This window comes from Typopeltis vanoorti, chromosome 11 (assembly GCF_054136105.1).
Source record: "Typopeltis vanoorti isolate ZY-2024b chromosome 11, IOZ_Tvanoo_1.0, whole genome shotgun sequence".
NCBI lineage: Eukaryota > Metazoa > Arthropoda > Arachnida > Uropygi > Thelyphonidae > Typopeltis > Typopeltis vanoorti.
Window position 1 is genome coordinate 9,798,994 of NC_143559.1, and position 22,947 is coordinate 9,821,940.

The 22,947-nt window shown below is 34.5% G+C and overlaps 1 protein-coding gene across 1 annotated transcript in view; it reads right to left on the reverse strand.

The window, feature by feature from the left end:
- Positions 1 to 279: 279 nt before the first annotated feature.
- The window catches only part of Pfdn5 (prefoldin 5), a 75,934-nt gene continuing 53,266 nt past the window's right edge, over positions 280 to 22,947 (reverse strand). The window contains exon 5 of the mRNA XM_090400513.1: positions 280 to 5,869. Coding sequence (XP_090256639.1) covers positions 5,793 to 5,869 — 77 coding nt within the window. The 3' untranslated portion in view covers positions 280 to 5,792. The remainder of the gene's footprint in view (positions 5,870 to 22,947) is intronic.

Genomic DNA, 22,947 nt, shown 5'->3' on the forward strand with positions numbered 1-22,947 from the left:
AGATACTGAGATAGGAGTGTTGGTAGCTTGCTCCACCTTTGCAAGGAGTGCCCTGGTGTTGTACTACCTTACCCCAGTCCTGAAGATACTTTCAGGTGCAAACTTTGTTTGCTCACACTTGGATAAAGGATTAAACTAAATTTATTATACTCTAACCAAGTGAAAAATAAACTTTCAAGATCTAATAAATAATAAGTATAGTCTTGAAAAACGGAAATAAAAAAGGTTTGTTTCTGTGATTAAGGCAGCATTTTATCAAAATGGTAACTACAAGCAGTCTTCAATAAACAAATCATTTTTATGTCTAGTCATTTATGAATAAATTCAGGAAAAAAATTATTAAAAAATAATAAACCACACGGCAAATGTGCAGACAGATTTTATGGTTAATCAACATATCTCAGAAGGATCACATATAAGTTGTTGGAAATACATTTGCTATTTAAGGATTCAAGGGCTGCTTGATAAATGTTTCTATAGCACATTAGCACCATTTGAATTTAGGATTACATAATTGGGCAACCCTTCTCAGAAACTGAAACGTGATGTAATTTTTTAAGCTGCTTCATGCTCCAATAAACTGGATAGCAGTTGTTTTTTTACACTTGGCAATGATATTCAATTTGGCACACAGATTTTAACAAACATCAATATCACAGCAGATTCAAATTAAAGGACAGTTAAAGCAAGGTGAAAACATTATTAAACTAGTGACCCACATCAGGATGAAATATTTCATGAACTATTTACAAAACAAAACTAATGAATATCTAACCAAAATAAATAAAAAGTAATAACACAAAAATCTTAAAATTTGCAATCTGTGAGATATACAAGGTGTGTTCAAAAAAATACTGAATTTTGCTATAAAGACTATTGCTCATTTTACATTTTAAGCACTGTCACCATCAAAGTAGTCCCCTCTACTGGCGATACACTGTTTCTTCCATTGTTGGAATGCTTCCTGGAACACACTTTCTGTGATGGTGCACAGTTCTCTTATCACATTGTCCTGAATCTCCTCTATGGTTTGGAAACGACGTCCTTTCAACGTGGTTTCAAGTTTGGGAAACAGGAAAAAGTCTGCTGGGACTAAGTCCGGAGAATAGAGTACAACAGATGCCTGATGTTTTGCCATACTGGATGACTGCACATCATTGTCTTGGTGCAACATCCACGTCTGTTTTTTTCCACAATTCAGGCCTCTTTCTGCGCACAGCATCCCTCAAATGTACTAAAAATCCCGGTACAACTCTTTGTTTACCATCTGACCATGTGGTACAAATTCAGGAGACAATGTCTTTCCAATCAAAAAACACAACCAACATCACCTTGAACTTTGACCTGCACATCCATCGACACTTAAACCACTCATACAGTCCTCGTATGCTTGGTTAAGCAATTGAAATGTCTCTGTAAAATTTTTACAAAGTATGCAGCAAAATTTCACACAGACATTGTTCTTCAAGCTCTTTCATGTCACTAATTCAAAGAACAGCTTGTGCATGTGCTCACTTCAGCAGACGTAACTCAACGACTAATGCTCATAGCAGAATGGAGCAAATGGCAGTTCGTTGTCAAAACCTACAGCTTGGTGCATTCACCAGCTACAGCATGTCTGTGCCAGTTGGCACACTATTTAAAAAGATGGGCAAAAAGTAACTTCTTCCCAATTACCTTGAAGGGCTGGGAATTATATTCCTTGGAAAACACATAAGATGGTGCTGTTCCAGAGGGCAAAAGTGGAAGGAGAAAGTTATTTCTGGGTTTGGAGATGCACTATGTGGGAGTGTTGCTAAACACATCCGACAGAGTCAGGATATTATTGGTGCTAATTCTGATGAACTGTCTGTTTGAAAGTCAGTGAAGTGTATTAGTGAGAGAGGGGTCATTAATCAGTCTAACTGCCCTTTTCTGTACAGAGTCCAGTATCTTTAGAGAGGTCTCAGAGTAACCACCCTAGATATGAGAGTAGTATTCAATGGTTGGACAGATTTGTATAAGGTTAGCTGTTTGGAAATCACTTGAGACTTGACAAACTTTCCCATGGTATTTGTCTGGATAAGGGTGCCAAAGAGAGATCACCTATTGATCAACAGTGACAGAATCCATACTGGCAGTTAATTATTACTCAAGAGTCTTCAAGGTAGCATAGCAGTTGAATGTTGATAGCTCTTTCCATTACTTTAAAAAGTAATGGAAATGATGGTGCTCTTTTTAAGGACAGATTGAAATTTACAGACTGCAGGTAGATACCAGTGGAATAAGAGTGTAAAAAGTCCACATAGAATGAGATAAACTCTAGAGGAGAAATCTTTAGGACAACTGGAGGAATGCCATCAGGGCCAGAAGATTTTTAGTATCCTATTTCAGCAATGCAATTTTTTACCTATCTTCTTCCAGCAAAAGGACACACTGGGGCATTGAGTGTTTGGAATGGCTGGGGGGGGGGGGGGCATTTACCAAAATCAACAGTGACAGAATTGGAGTAGGAAGCCAGGAGGTTGGCTTTTAATGGGTAATAATGCAACAGAACCATCAGTATGCAACAGTGGTGGGAGCAGTGTTAGAAGTTACAACCAACAACTTTGGATAGAGAGACCATGGCTGTCATTTCATAGGGAAATTTGCTTCCTACCATTAGCTCTTTTAAAGTCAGTTTTTGACAAGTTGATAGTTTGCTTGCAGCTATTACAGGCTTTGGTAAAGCAACACAGGTAGATGGAGTTTTGTACGCAAGCCAGTTATGGTATGCACAATTCTTCTCTTTTAGATATTTGGCACACTTTGAGAGAATCAAGGCTTAGACAAGAGTGAGGGAATAAATGTTCCAAGCTGATAATTATTTCAGCAATATGTTCAGCACAAAAATTTGGGTCACATAGCTGGAGGCAATAATCCAAGGAAATGTGGCATAGTTGTGTACATCATCACACTTGCTTTTCTTGTAATACCATACAATGCATGGATGGGAGTGTGTTCGTGTAGTTTCATGGATGATCAGGAGTTTGTAGTGCAAAATGTCTAAAGGACAGACAACATTCATAGTGTACTTGGATTGGTCAGTATTGAGGAAGAGATCCAAGGTATTCAGAGAATGGTTGGGATCGTCTGGTGTTCTGGTAGGCATGTGTACTATTTGCATAAGGTCGTTGGTGATGGCAAATGTCAGTCTCTCTACCTGCTTGATATCTGCAGTTGGAATAAGAGGGCAGCCAGCTGCTATGAAGACTGAGAAAAATGACCTCATTGTTAAGTAAGTTGGACTGAAGAATACTGTCTTTTAAGGAAGGGAAATCAAAAAAGTTTAGAATGATTGGTAGCATTAGTAGAGCAGTGGAGACAGCAAATGAATGTGACAATGGGGGTACAAAGATTTTCAGCCAAAGGAGGTCAAAATCTGGAGTTCCAGGTTGGAATTCCTTGGCATGTTATATCAGAGCAAACATTTGCACAAACCTTACTTTTGAGGCAAAAGAAGTCAAAGAATGTGTAACTGGGAAAGCTTGGGGGAAGTGGAAATATGCATTTGTCAGGAAAATGGGCCTTGCTGAGGTTGCAATTGAGACATGTATATTGGTGTAGTGTATTAGGAAGGTTCTGGGAAGTTTTCTGTTGACCGCATGGGTCATGCACAGTTATCTCGGTAATTCTTCCCACTCTAAATCTCTTAAAACATCCGTAGCAGCTGTTCAAAATCAAGGAACATATATTCTTCATTTATCCCCATGCTGTCTCTTGGACATTTGAAACCCTCATACATTTCTAAAATTTCAAGCAAAATCTGCAGGTCTTAAAACCCAATGTTAATAAGCTTTTCTCTCTCTCCTCAACCTGCTAAATATAAAAAACTCATAAATAGAGAGTGAACAATCTTTTACAGATAGGATTACAATTTAAAAAATAAAAATAAAAAATCACAAAACTGTTTTTTATTTTGAAATGTGAAAACACAATCATCATCACAATTATTGGATTTAATCCATATCCACTGTTATTCAGTCAAAGCTCGGTTCAGTAGGTTAATAAAATTAACCTACTTCAAGAAATAATTATCCAGCCTTAGCTGGTCTTTAAACTGTTCACCTTATTAATATGAGTAACAAAGGACTACACGTCAAAGAAGTACACATGATTTGCAAACTTTATATCTGTCCACATAAAGGTATAAAAAATGTATGTCAACATATTCTGTTTAAAGTTTGTGTCAGTGTGCAACTAAGTACCTAAGTTTCTTGATTTGTCATATAATAACTGGGAGTGAAAGAATCAATTTGATATACTGTTACATATTAGATTCAATAAATGATATAAATTAAAATCTAAATGCAATGTCTGAAATTAGATAAAATGCACCGGAAAAGTAAATTTTAGTTCCATAAAATATAACATTACGTACATTTATGTGTTTAAGAATTTATTAGTCACAACACAATTAGGGCAAATATCATGCAGTTTTAAATAAAGTAACAAAAATATCCTACAAAGTGAGAAATGATAATTCCTTCATTTACTGTACACATTTTCATTAAATTATGCCAAATATATTCATCTACTCATATGAGGTTGTCAAACACTGAATATTTTATCACAAAATTTTGCAGCTATGAGGGTGTAGTAAATTGCAAATTAATGATATAGTGATAAACCACTCACAAAAACATTTAGTAGCAATTTTAACTTATGGAATGTTTATATGTATTAATCTCGATGAAGGAAGAGCTGACAGCAAGGTACACAAGAAAATTTTCTATCTATAAATGTAATGTTCCTTAATTTTTAGTCAGAAAATTTCAAAACTGATTTCAAAATTCAAAGCTATTTCAACTTTTCTGGAACAAATATAGATTCATAATACAGACTAAGATTTAAATTATTATTTCTCAACCACTACAAGAAAATCTTGTTTCAATGTCATTAGTCTAGAATATTGAAAAACTCATGTATTAAAATTTCATTCTCAGTACATGTAATTTCAAATAATAATAGTATAATAATAAAAAAACATTGTTATCCATAATACATATATCATTTAATCAGACTGTCTATTTTATGATTATCTCTAGATTTGAAAAAAGATCAAGTTTCCTTAAAAATAACAGATTCGTCAAATGAATGGTATGGTTGAAAACAAATTAATTAATATTCAAAATTTTTAAGTATTATCTATTTAAAAATACTGATATGTCTACTGAGTAGCCAAAGGACTGTTTTATGAATCTAACATACATAATAAAATATCCAGTACATGTGTTAATTTCATACAAAAAGTAACATGAAAAAAAATTACGGCGTTTTATTTTTTTTATATAAGCTACACAAAACCATTATGAAATGTGATTGCTCTTTTATAATAAAATACATGCAGTTTTATGACTTACATAAAAGGGAATGTACAAATACTCAAATTATATAGTGAAAAAAAAAACAAAAAACTGAGATATTAATAACACGAAGGTTTACATGATGGGAAGTTGGATATGATTTTCCAAAATTAAATCTTACCACATCAAAACAAAAAACAATACTTTATAACACACTGGAGTCAAGCAAATAACAGAACTTCAACTTAGATTGCAGACTATTTCCATACACTTTTTGATCTCAATGATGCAATCCAATGTGAGATAAACAAATAAGATTAAAACTTTGAAGTCATCAAGTAGAACAATTTCACAATTATAAATATATATCCTTCAATAGAAAAGAAGAATATCTTAAAAACATTAAGCATAAATTTATAGTGATCAAAGTTTATTATACAGCAACTGTTCTATACATCCAAGAAAATCTCAAGATTTTGAGGCTGATGCCATCTGTTGAGTAGCTAATGTAGCTTGCAATTTGGCCTCCATTGTATCTATTACCACTGCACAAAAGGAAAAAGAAAGAGAGAAAACATTATATATCAGAAGAAATAATAATAATAATATTGTGTTGCTAATAAATTATAGCTATTACTTTTTTTCTGATCCTTTCATTTGGTGCAATTTTCAACTGGGAGAGGGGAGAAGGGGGAATCAGCTCCCTGTTTGAAAAGTGTTCAAAGTATCCTCAACTTTACAAAGAGCTTACTGTATATTTCCTAAGGTTCAATCCAGATGACACCAGTAGAATACTGAGCAGGCTGAATACTAAACAAGTCTTGTGGTCCTGATGATATTTCCCAAAAACTTATACTTCAGAATTAATCCTATCTTGTATCTTTACAATCTTTCATACTCATCTGTCACTACTTAATAGAATGGATGAAATAAAGCCTATATATTTTTTAAACCCATCTCAATCAATCCACAGATCTCATCCACATCACCCACTTTTGGACACAGGCAATGGAAACGTTTGAAGAAATTCAAGTGATCACTCATGACATTCCACATGTATTTAGCTGTGGCAGACACAAAGGCCTACATACCAAACTATTATCTTATGGTCAACCATCTGCTTTTCACAACTGTTTCTGATTTGCTCTCTGATAGCTACATGTCATCATAACAAAAGGCTTAATTTTTTTCCGATTTCCCGACCAGCAGCAATAAATCTCGATTCCAGAATTACTCAGGGAATTGTGCTTTTGTTCAAGCTCTTTCTCCTACCCATAGATGCCCTTCTCCCATTAACTTCAAATCCTTCACATACTTTTGCTGATAACAGTAAATTCCATTCCTCTTTTTTTCATTTGATAAACTTTGCAAGCCTCAAATATCCCAACCTTCAAAATCATCCATAACTCTAAACACTGATTTTGCCACATTTCAAAACTAATTCAACCAAAACAAAGTATTGTTTTATTTCATGGTGGAAAAAATAAAATAATATAAAATAAAAAATATCACAAACCTGTGATGAATTCATCACTAAAAACACACGTAATAACTATTTAATTCGTAAATATTTATTTAAACTACTGTAATGATGATGTCCCAAGATACTTGGGATGAAATATTTACAAATTAAATAGTCATTACTGTGGTTATTACGTGTGTTTTTAGTGATCACACGCTTTATATTTTTTCACCTCTAGTAATACTTTGATCTCCAAGCAAAATTAGACTTCTTGCACATCTAGCCTTTGCTGGTATAAGCACACCACCTTCATAAATTAGGCTGCTGCAAAAACCAGTGGCCTTTTCTGCTCAAGACAAATTGTATGTGTAAAACTTTTAACACTGCAAATCTCAAATATATACTCTAAATTAAGAGAATCTCACATTTGGCAGATGGCGCATAAAAAAAAAAAACTTCCTAAAAATCGGAGTCCAGTTAACTGATTAATTACCCCACTCACAGTCTTAGCTTCAATCATTTTCTAACAAATCAAGATCAGATTTTTGCCATACAAAAAATAGCTGAGAAATCTAGGCACAAGGTGCCAAGAGATATTTAGTTCAGAACATTATACAGAGCAATATGTTCTCTATATTTAAGTTGTAAATCAGTAGTTAGAATTGAAAGGAGCACAGAAAAGTGGTTTCATGTGAAGATAGATGTGAGACAAGGGTTTACTATCTCTACTCTTCTTCATCATCTACATTATGAATGAAAGTGGCATTAAACCCGATATCAAAATTAGAGATAACTTAGCTCTTTGCTTTAGGCAGATGATACACTCCTAAACAAATCTAGTGCAAGTTTCCAGGCTTCTTTAACTAAGCTAAACATAAATTCTTTGATGCTTTAGTCAAATTGGTCCTTGTTGGGGATCTAAGTAGCAGAGTAGGAAATGATTGTCAGACATACAGAAATGTTTTGGGAAAATTTGGAGAAAAGAGCAAAGCTAATAATAATGGCAAATACCTGTTGGATTTCTGCTCAGGACATGTACTGGTTATTACTAACACCATGTTCCAACATAAAAATGTGCACAAATTCACATGGAGGGGCATGGAATAAGAAAAGTCTCACTGACTATGTTATTGTTGATAGTGATGTTTTCTTCCTGGTACAGGACACCAAAGTGTACAGAGGATTTGAAATTGGAAGTGATCACTATTTAGTCTTGAGCAGGATAAAACTGAATTTCATATTGAAAAGAATAACATGTAAGAAAGTTTTAAAGCGAATAAAAGTTGAGCAGCTCTCAGATGTGAACTGTAGACTAAAACACACAAAGATTATAGAAAAAAAAATGAAACAGTTTGAGAACAGGAACCAAACCTTGGAGATTCAGTGGCAAGCCTTGAAGAAAACCCTGATTGATTCAGCCAGAGAGACATGTGGTGAGGTTGTCTGCAAGGAGAGAAACATCTCCATGGTAGACAAAGGAAGTAAAAGAGGCAGTGAAGGAAAAGAAGAAAGCATATCAAAAGTTCTTGTCAAATAAGTCAGCTTGTGCTCTTGGAGAATACAGAGACAAATGTAAGAAAGCCAAACATTGTGTAAAACTAGCTAAACAAAAGTCATGGGAGGATTTTGGCAAGAACATGGAAAATAAATTTCAAGAAGGTGGGAAAATATTCTGGAGGTTGTTGAAGAAGCTTAAAAATGGAGGAAAGAGTGCTGTAAAAAGAGTTAGAGATGATAAAGGTGACATGAAAAGGGAAAAAAAGATATCCTTGAAATATGGAGTAATTACTTCGAAAAATTGCTAAAAGAAACAAACAGTGATAGCATAATATTAGGTAAAAAACACTCAATACAGTCAGGAATACATATCCATACTTGAAGTAGAAAAAGCCATTACAGGCATGAAATGTGGAAAGGCAGCAGGAATAGATGATATTCGATCAGAAATGCTGAAGTATGGTGGTATAAAAGCCTTACAGTGGCTGCACTGCATAGTTCAAAAGGCCTAGACAGAGGGACGAATTCCCGATGATTGGAGTAGAGCTTTCATAGTATCCATATATAAAAAGGGAAATAAAACTGAATGTGCGAACTACAGAGGTATTTCTCTACTGAGTGTTCCTGGCAAGATTTATTCAAGTATACTTGAGCAACGGTTGATAAGAATTGTGGAAGAAAAGCAAGCTGGATTCAGGCCAAATAGAGGCTGTCAAGATCATATCTTCACTTTATGACAAATAGCTGAGAAAGCATGGCATATATAACAAAGAGGCATATAATATATGCCTCTTTGTTATAGAGGCATATATTATATGCCTCTGATAATATATGCCTCTGTAATAAGAGACATATAATATATGCCTCTGTTATATGCCAGGAATATAACAAAGATCTGTATTTAAGTTTTGTCGATCTGGAAAAGGCATATGACAAGGTGCCAATAGAGAAGCTATTTAATACTCTACAGATATATGGTGTCAATGGGCCATTATATCAAGCAATGCTTAGTCTTTATTTGAGTTGTAAGTCAGCAGTTAGAACTGATGGAAGTACAAGAAGATGGTTTAATGTTAAATCTGGTGTGAGATAAGGATGTACACTATCCCCTCTGTTATTCATTATCTATATGGATCACACTATGAAGGAAAGTGGTATTAAACCTGATATCAAAATTGGAGGTGTTAATCTCAGCTCTTTGCTTAATGCAGATGATGTTATACTTCTAAATAAATCCAGTACAAGTTTGCAAGATTCCCTAACTAAATTGAATAACTGTTGAATAATTGTGTAATAGATATGGTATGAAGGTCAGCAATAAAAAGACAAAGACAATGAAAATAGGTAGAATCGATGAAAATGTCAACTGCATTGTGAACGGAGAACCTGTGGAACAAGTAAAACATTTCAGCTACTTAGGCACGATTCTCAGTGAAGATGGTGAATTAAATATGGAAATAGACAACGGACTCAACAAAGCTGGTATGGTAGGAAGTCAATCCAATAAATTCATATGGAATAAGAGAGAAATTAGTCGGAACACTAAATTAGCTGTATACAAGACAGTGTTCAAACTAATTTTAACTTATGGATCTGAGAGCTGGGTCAGAACTAAAACACTTGACCAAAGACTGCAGATATGAGAGTCCTGAGAAAGATTAGAGGCGTGAACAGATGGCATCAATGGCAATATCATATTAAAAATGAGGATATTAGGAAAGAACTTGACATTGTCAGCATCCAAGAATGCATTAGCAGAGCTAATCTCAGGGGTGGTATGGTCACTTAAACAGAATGGGTGAGGAAAGATTAGCAAAACAAGTGTTCTTCGCCAGGTTGGCAGGAAAATGACCCAGAGGAAGACCAAGAAATAGGTGAATTGATACGGTACAAAGTGCCTTAGATGATAGAAATATAAGATCTGATAACATTGGAGTCTTGACAAGTAACAGACTGATTTGGAGGAAAATTGTTAATAGGAAGTTAGTAATGATGTAAATTTTTAATGTAGTACTATCATATCCTGTACAACCCTTGAGGGCCACATGTCAGGAATATGACGATGATGATGATGAATAACTATCACAAATTTGGCATGAAAATCAGCAATAAAAATGCCAAAACTATGAAAATAATCAGGAAAAATTGAAAACTTCAACTCCATTCTCAATGAAGAATCTATAGAAGTAAAATATTTCAGCTATTTAGAATAAGGCAAATTAAATACAGATTTTTTTTTTGTATCTCCAACCCATTAAAGATTTAAAGAGTAAGGATTTTTTAATATTATTAATTAAAGAATGTATTACTTTGTTTTTTCAGCATTTAGTGTTATTCATTTAAAAAAAAAAACATCACCTATAACAATATAAAATGATCAAGCAAAGACATCTTTGACACGTCTTTGCAAGATAATTGTATTTTTTAAATAACAGTATTAAAAAGAATCCGTATCATGTAAAATTTTCCAGCATTTAATTTCCAGCATCTAAGCTAATTTACGATGTGAGCTGTGAAATTATTTTTACCACTCACAACAGAAATTCTTATCATCATCATCATCAAATTTCTGCCATGTACCCTCAAGGGGTGTACAGGATATGACAGTACTGCATGAAAAAATTACATCATTCCTAACTTCCTATCTACAATTTTCCTCCAAATCAGTCTGTTATTTGTCAAGAATCCAACATTATCAGATCTTATATTTCTATCGTCTAAGGCACTTTGTACCGTATCAATCCACCTATATCTTGGTCTTCCTCTGGGTCGTTTTCCTGCCAACCTGGCAGAGAACACTTGTTTTGCTAATCTTTCCTCTACCATTCTATTTAAGTGACCATACCATCTGAGATTAGCTCTGCTAATGCATTCTTGGATGCTGACAATGTCAAGTTCTTTCCTAATATCCTCATTTTTAATATGATATTGCCATTGATGCCATCTGTTCACGCATCTAATCTTTCTCAGGACCTCTCATATCTGCAGTCTTTGGTCAAGTGTTTTAGTTCTGACCCAGCACTCAGATCCATAAGTTAAAATTGGTTTGAACACAGTCTTGTATACAGCTAATTTAGTGTTCTGACTAATTTCTTTCTTATTCCATATGAATTTATTCAACTGACTTCCCACCATACCAGCTTTGCTGATTCTGTTGTCTACTTCTATATTTAATTTACCATCTTCAATAAAAATCGTGCCTAAGTAGCTGAAATGTTTTACTTGTTCCACAGGTTCTCCATTCACAACACAGTTGACATTTTCAATGATTCTGCCTATTTTCATTGTCTTTGTCTTTTTATTGCTGACCTTCATACCATATCTATTGCAACAGCTACTCAATTTAGTCAGAGAATCTTGCAGACTTGTAGCGGATTTATTTAGAAGTATAACATCATCCGCATAAAGCAAAGAGCTGACATTAACATCTCCAATTTTGATAACAGGTTTAATACCACATTCCTTCATAATGTGATCCATATAGATAATGAATAACACAGGGGATAATGTACATCCTTGTCTCACACCAGATTTAACATTAAACCATCTTCCTGTACTTCCTTCAATTCTAACTGCTGACTCACAACTCAAATAAAGACTAAGTATTGCTTGATATAATGCCCCATTGACACCATATAACTGCAGCGTATTGAATAGCTTCTCTCTTGGCACCTTGTCATATGCCTTTTCCAAATCGACAAAACTTAAATACAGATCTGTGTTATATTCCCATGCTTTCTCGACTATTTGTCGTAAAGTGAAGATCTGATCCTGACAGCCTCTATTTGGCCTGAACCCAGCTTGTTCTTCACCAAGCTTTTCTTCCACAATTCTTCTCAACCGTTTCTCAAGTATACTTGCATAGATCTTGCCAGGAACACTCAGTAGGGAAATACCTCTGTAATTCTCACATTCAGTTTTATTTCCCTTTTTATATATGGGTACTATGAGAGCTCTACTCCAATCATCGGGAATTCGTCCCTCTGTCCAGGCTTTCTGAACTATGCAGTGCAGCCACTGTAAGACTTTTATACCACCATACTTCAGCATTTCTGATCGAATATCATCTATTCCTGCTGCCTTTCCACATTTCAAGCCTTTGATGGCTTTTTCTACTTCAAGTATGGATATGTATTCCTGACTGCATGCCTGGTCAGTGTTTTTTATCACTGTGCTGTCATCACTGCTTGTTTCATTTAGCAGTTTTTCAAAGTAATTACTCCATACTTCAAGGATATCTTTTTCTCCTGTTTTCATGTTACCTTTATCATCTCTAACTCCTTTTACAGCACTCTTTCCTCCATTCCTAAGCTTCTTCAACAACCTCCAGAATATTTTGGCACCCTTCTTGATATTTATTTTCTATATTCTTGCCAAAGTCCTCCCATGACTTTTGTTTAGCTAGTTTTACACAGTGTTTAGCATCCTTGCATTTGTCTCTATATTCTCTAAGTGCACAAGCTGACTTATTTGACAGGAACTTTTGATATGCTTTCTTCTTTTCCTTCACTGCCTCTTTAAACTTCCTGTGTCCACCAGGGAGTTCTGATTTTTTTATCCTTGCACTCAACCTCACCACATGCCTCTCTGGCAAAATCAATCAATGTTTTCTTCAGAGTATGCCACTGAATCTCCAAGGTTTGATTCCTGTTCTCAAACTCTTTCATTTTTTTTTCAATAATCTTTCTGTATTTTAGTCTACAGTTCACATCTGAGAGCTGCTCAACTTTTATTCGCTTTAAAACTTTCTTACATGTTATTCTTTTCAATATGAAATTCAATTTTATCCTGCTCAAGACTAAATAGTGATCACTTCCAATTTCAAATCCTCTGTACACTCTGGTGTCCTGCACCAGGGAGAAAACATCACTATCAACAATAACATAGTCAATGAGACTTTTCTTATTCCTAGCCTCTTCTCTCCATGTGAATTTGTGCACATTTTTATGTTGGAACATGGTGTTAGTAATAACCAGTCCATGTACTGAGCAGAAATTCAACAGATATTTGCCATTATTAGCAGCTTTGCTCTTTTCTCCAAATTTTCCCGAAATATTTATGTATGTCTCGCAATCATTTCCTACTCTGCTATTTAGATCCCTAACAAGGACCAACTTTTCCTTTTTCATTGTGTCAGTTGCTTTTTCTAAAGCCTCAAAAAATTCCTCCACTTCTACCTTAGTAGAACCTTCTGTGGGACCATAGGCACAAATAAGTCTCATTGGCCAGTTCCTCATTCTCATATTTGCCCACATTACTCTACTTGAGACTGACTGCCATTAAAGAAGATTAGCCTCGTATTTTGTGTTGAATACTATGGCTACTCCTTCTTTTCCTTGATTGTCATTGCCTGAATATAACATTTTGTATTTATTGCTCAGAAAGATCTCACCAGTTTTGGTCTTTTTTGTTTCAGTCACCCCTATTATGTCGATCTGGTACTTATCTAATTCCTCAGCTAGCTCCATTTCTTTGCCATTCAGGCTTCTTACGTTGATAGTACCGATCTTTAACTCTGGTGATGTTGAGTTGGGGTTTGTTTTCAGATTTGTTCCAGTAGCTGACTTTTCGCTGTTCGCCCTGGTTCCCTGGCGAAAACAACGGGGGCCTTGTTTAACCGGGCGACGCCCCAGCCGGCATACAATTTTGTCATGTTGTACCATCATTTTTTATTTTGATTTAACCAATAAGAATACAATTTGGTCGGCTAAATCAAATCCCAGAAATTCTTAAGATAATACAATTAAAATTGCACAGCTACTTAAGGGATGAAGGTGTTGCACCATAAGTATAACACATAATGGTGGCTCATTTTTATGTTATGACAATGATGACAGAACAACTGCTGGCAATGGGGGAAGATATGGAGGGTTGAGTTTTTAATTGCTACAAAATAACAAACATAAGAGAGAAAAATAAAGTTCTAAATCTTAAAGGAGATGAAATGTAGGAAGAAAGCAAAGATGATTAGCTCACATTATGACTAAAATCACAAGTGTTTTTGTGATTCTTTAAAAGGGTACACTACATGTTTGAATTAAGGATTTCAAATCCCAAAGTTTTATTTCCAACTCTCTGGAATTAAAACTTCTTTAAAAAATTTGCTGGCAGCCACTTGTGATCAAATAACTTGAAAGTGAATGAGCTGTTTAAAAAAAAAAAAAAAGTGTATATTATGCAAAATATATATATATATTATGCAATAAATATATATATATATATATATATTTTAAACGCATTTAGAAAGAGGATGCAATTTCACTTGTCTTTGTTACCATAACTGTGGCAAGTGGATTACTAGAGCCAAGCACGTGCGTGTGTGTGTGTGTGTGTGTAGTATTTTTTAATCAATTGTATACATATTCCAGACTCCTAGCTCCAGAACCAAAACGTGAAATATTTTTGAGTCACTTCAGGCCAATATGCAGGGCATCTCACACCTAAAGGATGTCTGAAGATGTCCAAGGTGTGATTGAACCAACAACCTGTTGAGTGAAAAGGAGTAAGTTAACCACTCACCCAACCATGCTGACAATAGACAACAGAATGAGCAAATCTGGTATAATGATGCATCAAATGAATAAATTTATATGAAATAAGAGAGTTCTGCAAGTTCTCCTGACTAAAAATCAAATAACTATTGTAATAAATTCGGTATGAAAATCAGCAATAAAAAGACAAACACAATGAAAATATAGAACAAGTAAAACAGTTCAGATTATAGGCACAATTTTTAGTGAGGATGGCAAATTAAATATGGAAATAGACAACAGAATTAGTAAGGCTGGTATGGTAGGACGTCAGCTGAATAATTTATATGGAATAAGAAAGAAATTAGGCAAAACACTAAATTAACTGTATACTATACAGTGTTCAAATCAATTTTAACTTATGGATTTGAGGGCTCAATAAGAAATAAAAAATTTCATCAAAGACCAGAGACAACAGATATTTGAGTTCTGCAAAGGATTGTGGGAGTGAACAGATGACATCAATGGTAATATCATATTAAAAATGAGGATACCATGAACAAATTTGATATTGTTAGCATGCAAGAGTGTGTGGGAACAGAGCTAACACTCAGGCAGTATGCTTTCAATGGTCAATTAAACAGAATGGATAAGGAAAGCTTAGAAACCAGAAAAAGACCCAGACAAATACCAAAATCTAAGTGGACTGATACCGTAGAAGTCTCTTAGAAGGCCAAAATATAAAATCCAACAATGCTAGATAACAGATTAATTTGGTGGAGGACTGTATAGGAAATTCATTGTAACGTAACTCTTTCATGTTGTACAATAATAATATCCTAACAAATCTGCCTGCGAGGGATACATATCAGGAATATGATGATGATGAATAATTTCAAGGTTATTTAGTTCAAGAAAATTAAGTATGCAGTAATATATTTGTTTGTGATGAAGACATTCTGGTTCCAGACTAACCATCTCACTTGTTATCTAGTTGTAGAAACATACTTTTGCAGCAAAGTTTTATAGAAGATTGATAGTGGCAAATGAGCTAACAGACAAGTAAGTAGCCAAGTAACAGACAAATGAGAAGAAAATTAAGAACAGAACAGAGACCAGAGGATATGTTTCAGAATTTTGTATAAGATTATATGAAATTGCAAGCAGATGTGAATCCTGCCTTTCCACATTTCAGGTTTCTGATGGATTTTTTGACGTAATTACTTTGAAAGATTGTTAAATGAAACAAGTGATATCACCGAGGTAGAAACACTTAACAGCAATGCAATCAGAAGTCAAAAAATCCATCAAAAATCTGAAATGTGGAAAGGCAGGTGGACATGCACTTTTCTTTCAAAGTTCAAAAAAATGCTATAAGGAAATTTTTAATGAAATGTCACGATCATCTTGAAATTTCAGTATGTTGTTTCACCAGCAAAACAAAAACCACTAGCCATTTTCATCAGGATGAACAGTGAAAACTCAGCTACTGCAACAAACTTCAATATCAATAGAAATGATGACAGACAATCAGTGTAAAAAAGGAGAAAAAAAAAGTGAAAATGAAAAATTGACCTGTATCACAGTGACAGGTCACAGGTCACTGTGATACAGTTCACACAAACTAGTGCCAAAGAAAAGAATAACAGTGGTGAGATTCCACTAATGAATAATTAGCAAATGATATATAAAAGACAATAAATAACAAGGAAAGCAAGAAGTAGCTACAGTATTGAACACATTAAAAGAGATACCATCAAAACTAAATAAAACACTAAATTAAAAAATGACAAGAAAACTGAAGACAAAGATATTTTAGATGTCTAGAGTAATTACTTTGAAAAATTGTTAAATGAAACAAAGTGTTGGAAGTTTTTTCCCCACTTGGTTAGATCACAGAGGTCAAAATGCTCAACAGCAATGCAATCAGAAGTCGAAAAATCCATTAAAAACCTGAAATTTGGAAAGACAGCTGGAGTAGATAATTAACCAGAAATGCTCAAATATGGAGATATGAGGGAGAGGGGCTGAAAAGTTCTGATAAACACCTAGAACAAATCTTAAAATCCTTTAACCCCCATGTTTCATGAAATTTTAATAATAATTTGTTCTTTTAGGATATATATAAGAAGAGTTGCTTCAATATCATTTTTGTTCTAGGTGTTTATCAGAACATTTTAGCACCCAACCCCACACACTCATATAAAAGGAGTAGAGCTTTCATAGTACTCATCTATAAAAAGGGAAATAAAACAATAAAACTAAATGAAAGAATTACAGAGAAATTTCCATACTGTTGTGTTCTCAGTAAGATTTCTGCAGACATACTTGAGAAAAGGCTAAGAAAAATTGTGGAAGGGAAACTTAAAAAAGAATAAGCTGAGTTCAAGCCAAATGGAAGCCAGGTTCAGAGTTTCACTTTAAGACATAGTTGAGAAATCATGGGAACATAACAAGGATCTGTATTTAAGTTTTGTAGATCCATAGAAGGCATATGACAAGGTGCCAAGAGAAAAACTGTTTAAACTTCTACACTTATATGGTAATAAATGGGACATTATATGAGGAATAGTCTATGTTGTTCAAGTTGAAATTTGTCAGCAGTTAGAATTGGAAAAGGTACAGGAAGGTGATTTGATGTTAAATCAGGTGCAAGACAAGGGTGCACATTATCTCCACTGCTATTCACCAACTATATAGATCACACTATGAAGAAAACGGTATTAAGCCTAATATCTAAATAAGTCCAGTACAGGTCTGCAGGACTCCATGACTAAACTGAATAACTGCTGTAATAAATTTGATATGAAAATCAGCAATAAAATTACAAAGACAATGAAAATAAGTAAAAGCAGTGAAAATGTCAATGGCATCCTGAATGGAGAACCTACAGAAGTAAAACATTACAACCATTTAGGCACAATTTTTAATGAATATGAGAAATTAAATATTGAAATAGATAAGAGTTAGCAAAGCTGATATGGTAGGAAATCAACTGAATAAATTAATATGGAACAAGAGAGAAATTAGTCTAAATAATAAACTAGCTGTATATAAACAGTGTTCCAACCAATTTTAACTTATGGATCTGAGAGCTGGGTTAGAAATAAATCACTTGATCAAAGACTGGAGACTACAGACACGAGAGTTCTGAGAAAGATTAGGGGAGTGAACAGATGGCATCAATGGCAGTACTATATTAAAAATGAGGATATTAGGAAAGAACTTGGCATTGTTAGCATGTGTTTGCAGAACTAATCTCAGGTGGTATGGTCACTTAAACAGAAAGGTTAGCAATCCTGCCATCCTGGCAAAATGTTCTTTGCCAGGATGGCAGGAACCAGAAGAACATGAAGATCGAGGTGGATTGATATGGTAAAGTGCCTTAGAAGACAGAAATATCAATTTCCTGACAGGTAATCCCAACTGATGTTCAGGTTACTATGATAGCACTACATGATTAAGTTTACATTAATCTCCTATCAATAATTTTCCTCCAAATCAGTCTATTACTTGTGAGCAATTCAATATCATCACATCAAACATTTTATGCTTCTAAGGAACTTCTGACTGAATCAATCCACCTCGACCTTGACTTGTTTTGGTAATTTTTCCTCACCCATTCTATTTAAGTGCTCATACCACCTTAGATTAGCTCTGCTGACATTCTTGAAAGCTAATAATGTCAAGTTCCTTTCTAATATCTTCATTTTTAATATGATTCTGCTACTGATGCCATCAGTTCATGCTCCTAATTTTTCTCAGAATCCTCATATCTGTGGTCTCTAATCTTTGTTCAATTGCTTTATTTCTAACCCAAATCTCAGATCGATAACTTAAAACTGGTTCACAACTGTCTTGTATACTGCTAGTTTAGTGTTTTGGCTAATTTCTCACTTATTCCATATAAATTTATTCAGCTTGCTACCCATTATACTAGCCTTGCATATTCTGTTGTCTATTTCCAGATTTAACCTCAAACTGTAACTAAATACCTGAAGTATTTTACTTGTTCTATAAGATCTCAATTAAGGATGTGGCTGAAGTTTTCTATGCTCCTGCCTATTTTCATAGTTTTTGTCTTTTTATTGCTGATTTTCATGCCAAATGTTACAGCTGTTATTCAATTTAGAAAATTCTGGAGAGAGAGCACTAGATGTGTTTAGGACAGCATCATCTGCATAAAGCAAAGACCTAAGTTTGATATCTCTAATTTTCTAATACCTAGCCTGATCACATTTTCTTTCATAATGTGATCCATGTAGATCAGTGGGTGGTTTGATTACTTAAGGGGGTGCTAAGAGGCAAGCAGGCAGCAGGGGGACGCTGAAGGTGTGCTGCAAAATGTGCAATAATTAATTGCGGCTGTTTGATTATTATTATTGTTGTTGTTGTTTTCAAGACATTTTTTGTTGTTTACAATGTTGTTGTTTTCCAAGACATATACTGTTTCCAAGACATTTTTCGAGTTTTTTGTTGGTAATTTCTGAAGTGGTCCTTTTTTACCTTAATAGTACTGAGTGTGTTATCATGTATTTTCCCACATTCTTATTTACTGAACAAAAATGTGAAGTGTTTAGCTATGTAAGTGTTGTGTCACAGCTTGGCAAATTATAGGTTCTGTTATATTGTGAGGATATAAAGATAAAGATTATTATTTATAAAAACTGTTTTCAGATATGTATGTACACTTATTTCTGCATGTTCCAGAATAGAAATAGTAGATGCAGATACGTCAAAGAAGAAATGTAGGCAGTATAGCTTTGAATACCTAAAATATGGATGCATACCAGCACCAACAAATCAGCAGCTGCCAATGTGCCAATTTGTGAAAGGGTCTTCTCAAATGAGGCCATGAATAATTGAACATTTGAAGAAGGTACATCCTGACAAGGCAAGTAGATCAAGGATTTACTTTCGTTGGAAGTTCCAGATTAGATAATAAATCCATTTTCCGATACTGAGGTAGTGGGAGCCATGGAGGAAAAACTAACTGAGCTGCAAAATGACTTTGAGCTGATGCCAAAATTTAAGAAATCTTATGAAGAGTTTTGGTTGTAGAAAGAGATCTGCTCTTTCTGCAAAGAGATTTCAAAGCCGAATAGAGAAACTATAAAAGTTTTGGCGGATCCAAGGGTAAGCAAACTTTTCATGACAGGAGCAACTCGTAGTAAACATGGAGTAAGCTCTGATCACTATCCTTAGTATTTCCCATAATATAAAACACATCTCCTAGTGGACATGTATGATGTTATGCATGTCCACTAGGAGATGTCTTTTACATTATGGGAAATACTAAGGATAGTGATCAGTATTACTCCACTTTTACTACGAGTTGCTCCTGTCATGAAAGGTTTGCTTACGCTTTGATCTGCCGAAACTTTTATAGTTTCTATATTCGGTATGAAACTTTTGTAGTTTCTCTATTCGGCTTTGAAATAATGTTGGATTCAATATCCACTTAATTTGAATAAGACTCCAGATAACTCAACGTGGAGATTTAAGACAACTACTAAGTTATATTAAACCAGACATAGGAAAATTATGTCTCCATGAAGTCCATCCATCACATTAAGGATTTTCAAAACATTCAAGTCAATAGCTGCCTTATAATACAATGTTTTATTAGATTTTCATGTAAAGTTGCTATTAAAGTTAAATGGGTTTTTTTGGATTTAAAATAAATTTAAATTATAAATTAATATTTGTTTTTAAAATGTTATTACCATTCCTGTGGGTTGTGTGAATCACTTTTCTGAATGTAGGGTGGATTCAGGTAAGACACGGGGGCACTGACGATGAGTTTATGGATTCAAGGGAGCAGTAGCCCGAAAAAGTTTGGGAACCACTGATGTAGATGAAGAATAAGACTAGAAATAATGTGCATCCTTGTCTTATCCCTGATTTTCCATCAAACCATCTTCCTGTATTTCCTTCAATTCTAACTGCTGACTGACAACTTAAATATAGACTATATGTATTGTTCTGTATTCAACTCATATAATTGAAATTGAAGTGTTTTGAAAAGTTTTTCTCTGGGCACACCTTGTTATATGCCTTTTCCAGAGCTACACAACTTAAGTAAAGATCCTTGTCATATTTCCAAGATTTCTCAACCATTTGTCTTAAAAGTGAAAATCTGGTCTGACAGCCTCTATTTGGCCTGAACCTGCTTGTTCTTCTCCAAGTTTCTCTTCCACAATATTTCTCAATATCTTTTCAAGTAGGCTTACATAAATCTTACCTGAAACAGTAGAAAAATTTGTCTGTAATTTTAACATTTGGCTTTATTCCCTTTTTTATAGATGAGTATTATGAGAGCTCTCCTCCAATAATTGGGAATTCGACCTTCTGAAGCCCTTTGAATTATGAGTGTAGCTGCTGCAAAACTTTTATACCTTCATACTTAAGCATTTAGTCAATTATCATCTACTCCAGCTGCCTTACAAAAATTCAAGCTTTTTAATGCTTTTTTTTTTGTCTCAAGTTGATATGTACTCCTCTTTGCATTCCTGTTGAAAGTTTTCAAGTACAGTTCTGTCACTGTTGGTCCATTTAACAGTCTTTTAAAGTAATTACTCCAGACATCTTAGAATATCCTTGTCTTTAGTTTTCATGTCACCTTTATTGTCTCTGATTCTTTTTACAGTACACTTTCCTCCACATTTCTAACTTCTTCAATAGAGTCCAGAACATTCTGCCACCTTCCTGATATTTATGGAAAATAAATATCAGGAATTACCCACAACTTTTGTTTAGCTACTTTAATGCAGAGCTTAGCTCTCATACATTTTCCTCTGTATTCTTTTAGAGCATCTTATTTGCTAGGAAATTTTTAGTACGCTTTATTCTTTTCCAGGACTGCTTCTTTAACTTCTTGTGTTCCCCCATAGTGTTCTTATTTTTCTATCCTTGCGGACAACTTTATCACATACCTCCCTAGCCGAATCAATCAACGCCTTCTTCAGAATTTGCTACTGAGACTCCAAACAATAATCAAGGTTTGGTTTATTGTTTTCAATTTATTTCATTTTTTCTTCAAAATGTTTGTATGTATAGTTGCATCTACAATTTACCTATAAAAGCTGCTAAACTTCAATACCTTTTAAATTCATGTCCTTTTCAATGTGATATTAATTTTTATCCTGCTTAGCACTAAATAATGATCACTTCCAATTTCAAATCCTCTGTACATTCTTGTATCCTGAACAGCTTGAAGACATCACTATCAACAATGACATAGTCAATGAGGTTTTTTTTTAATTTCTTGTGTCTTCTCTCCAGGTGAACTTGTGTACATCCTTAAGTTGGAACATAGTGTTAGTAATGACTAGTCAGTGTCCTGAGCAGAAGTCCAGTAAATACCTACCATTATTATTAGATTTGCCCTTTCTCCAACTTTTCTCAAAATGTTCCTATATGCCTGGTGGGATTCATTTCCTACTCTGATGTTCAGATCTCCAACAAGGACTACTTTTTCCATTTTCTTTATGTCAGCTGCTTGTCTAATGACTCAAAAAATTCCCCCACTTCTTCCTTAGAAGAACCCAGTATGGGATCATAGGCACAAATAAGTTTCATTGTCCATTTCCCCATTTTGAAGTTTGCTCAGATCACTCTACTTCAAACTGCCTTCCAATCAAGAAGTTTATCTTCGTGTTTGGTGTTGAATGCCATCACTACTCCTTTCTTTCCTTGATCATTATTGCCTGAAAATAGCATCCTAAACTCATTATTTAGTAAGATCTCAACTGTTTTTGTCTTCTTTGTCCATGTGTACTTTTTCAATTCTTTTCCAAGTATGATTTCCTTTCCATTAATACTCCTTATATTGAATGGTTCTTATCTTCAGTTATTCTGATGTTGGGTTTATTCTTCTTCTTTTGGATGTTGAGTTGGAGCTTTTCCAGTAGCTTTTCACTGTTCACCCTGGTTCTCTGACAAAACCAGTGGAGACCTTGTTTAACCGAGTGATGTCCCAGCCATGATGAAATCTCATCATGTTGTATCATCATGTGCATTTGTAGTTTAAGCCAACATAGAGTACAATTTGGTCGGCTAAGTCCCTTGCCAGACCATCCTCATTTGTTCAGTACCCAGCAGATACCTACTAACAGGAAGCATCATGTGAAGGTGAGGATTGGACATTAGGTCAGAAGCCTTAGTCAGTTCTCTGCATTCTTGAGCGGTGATC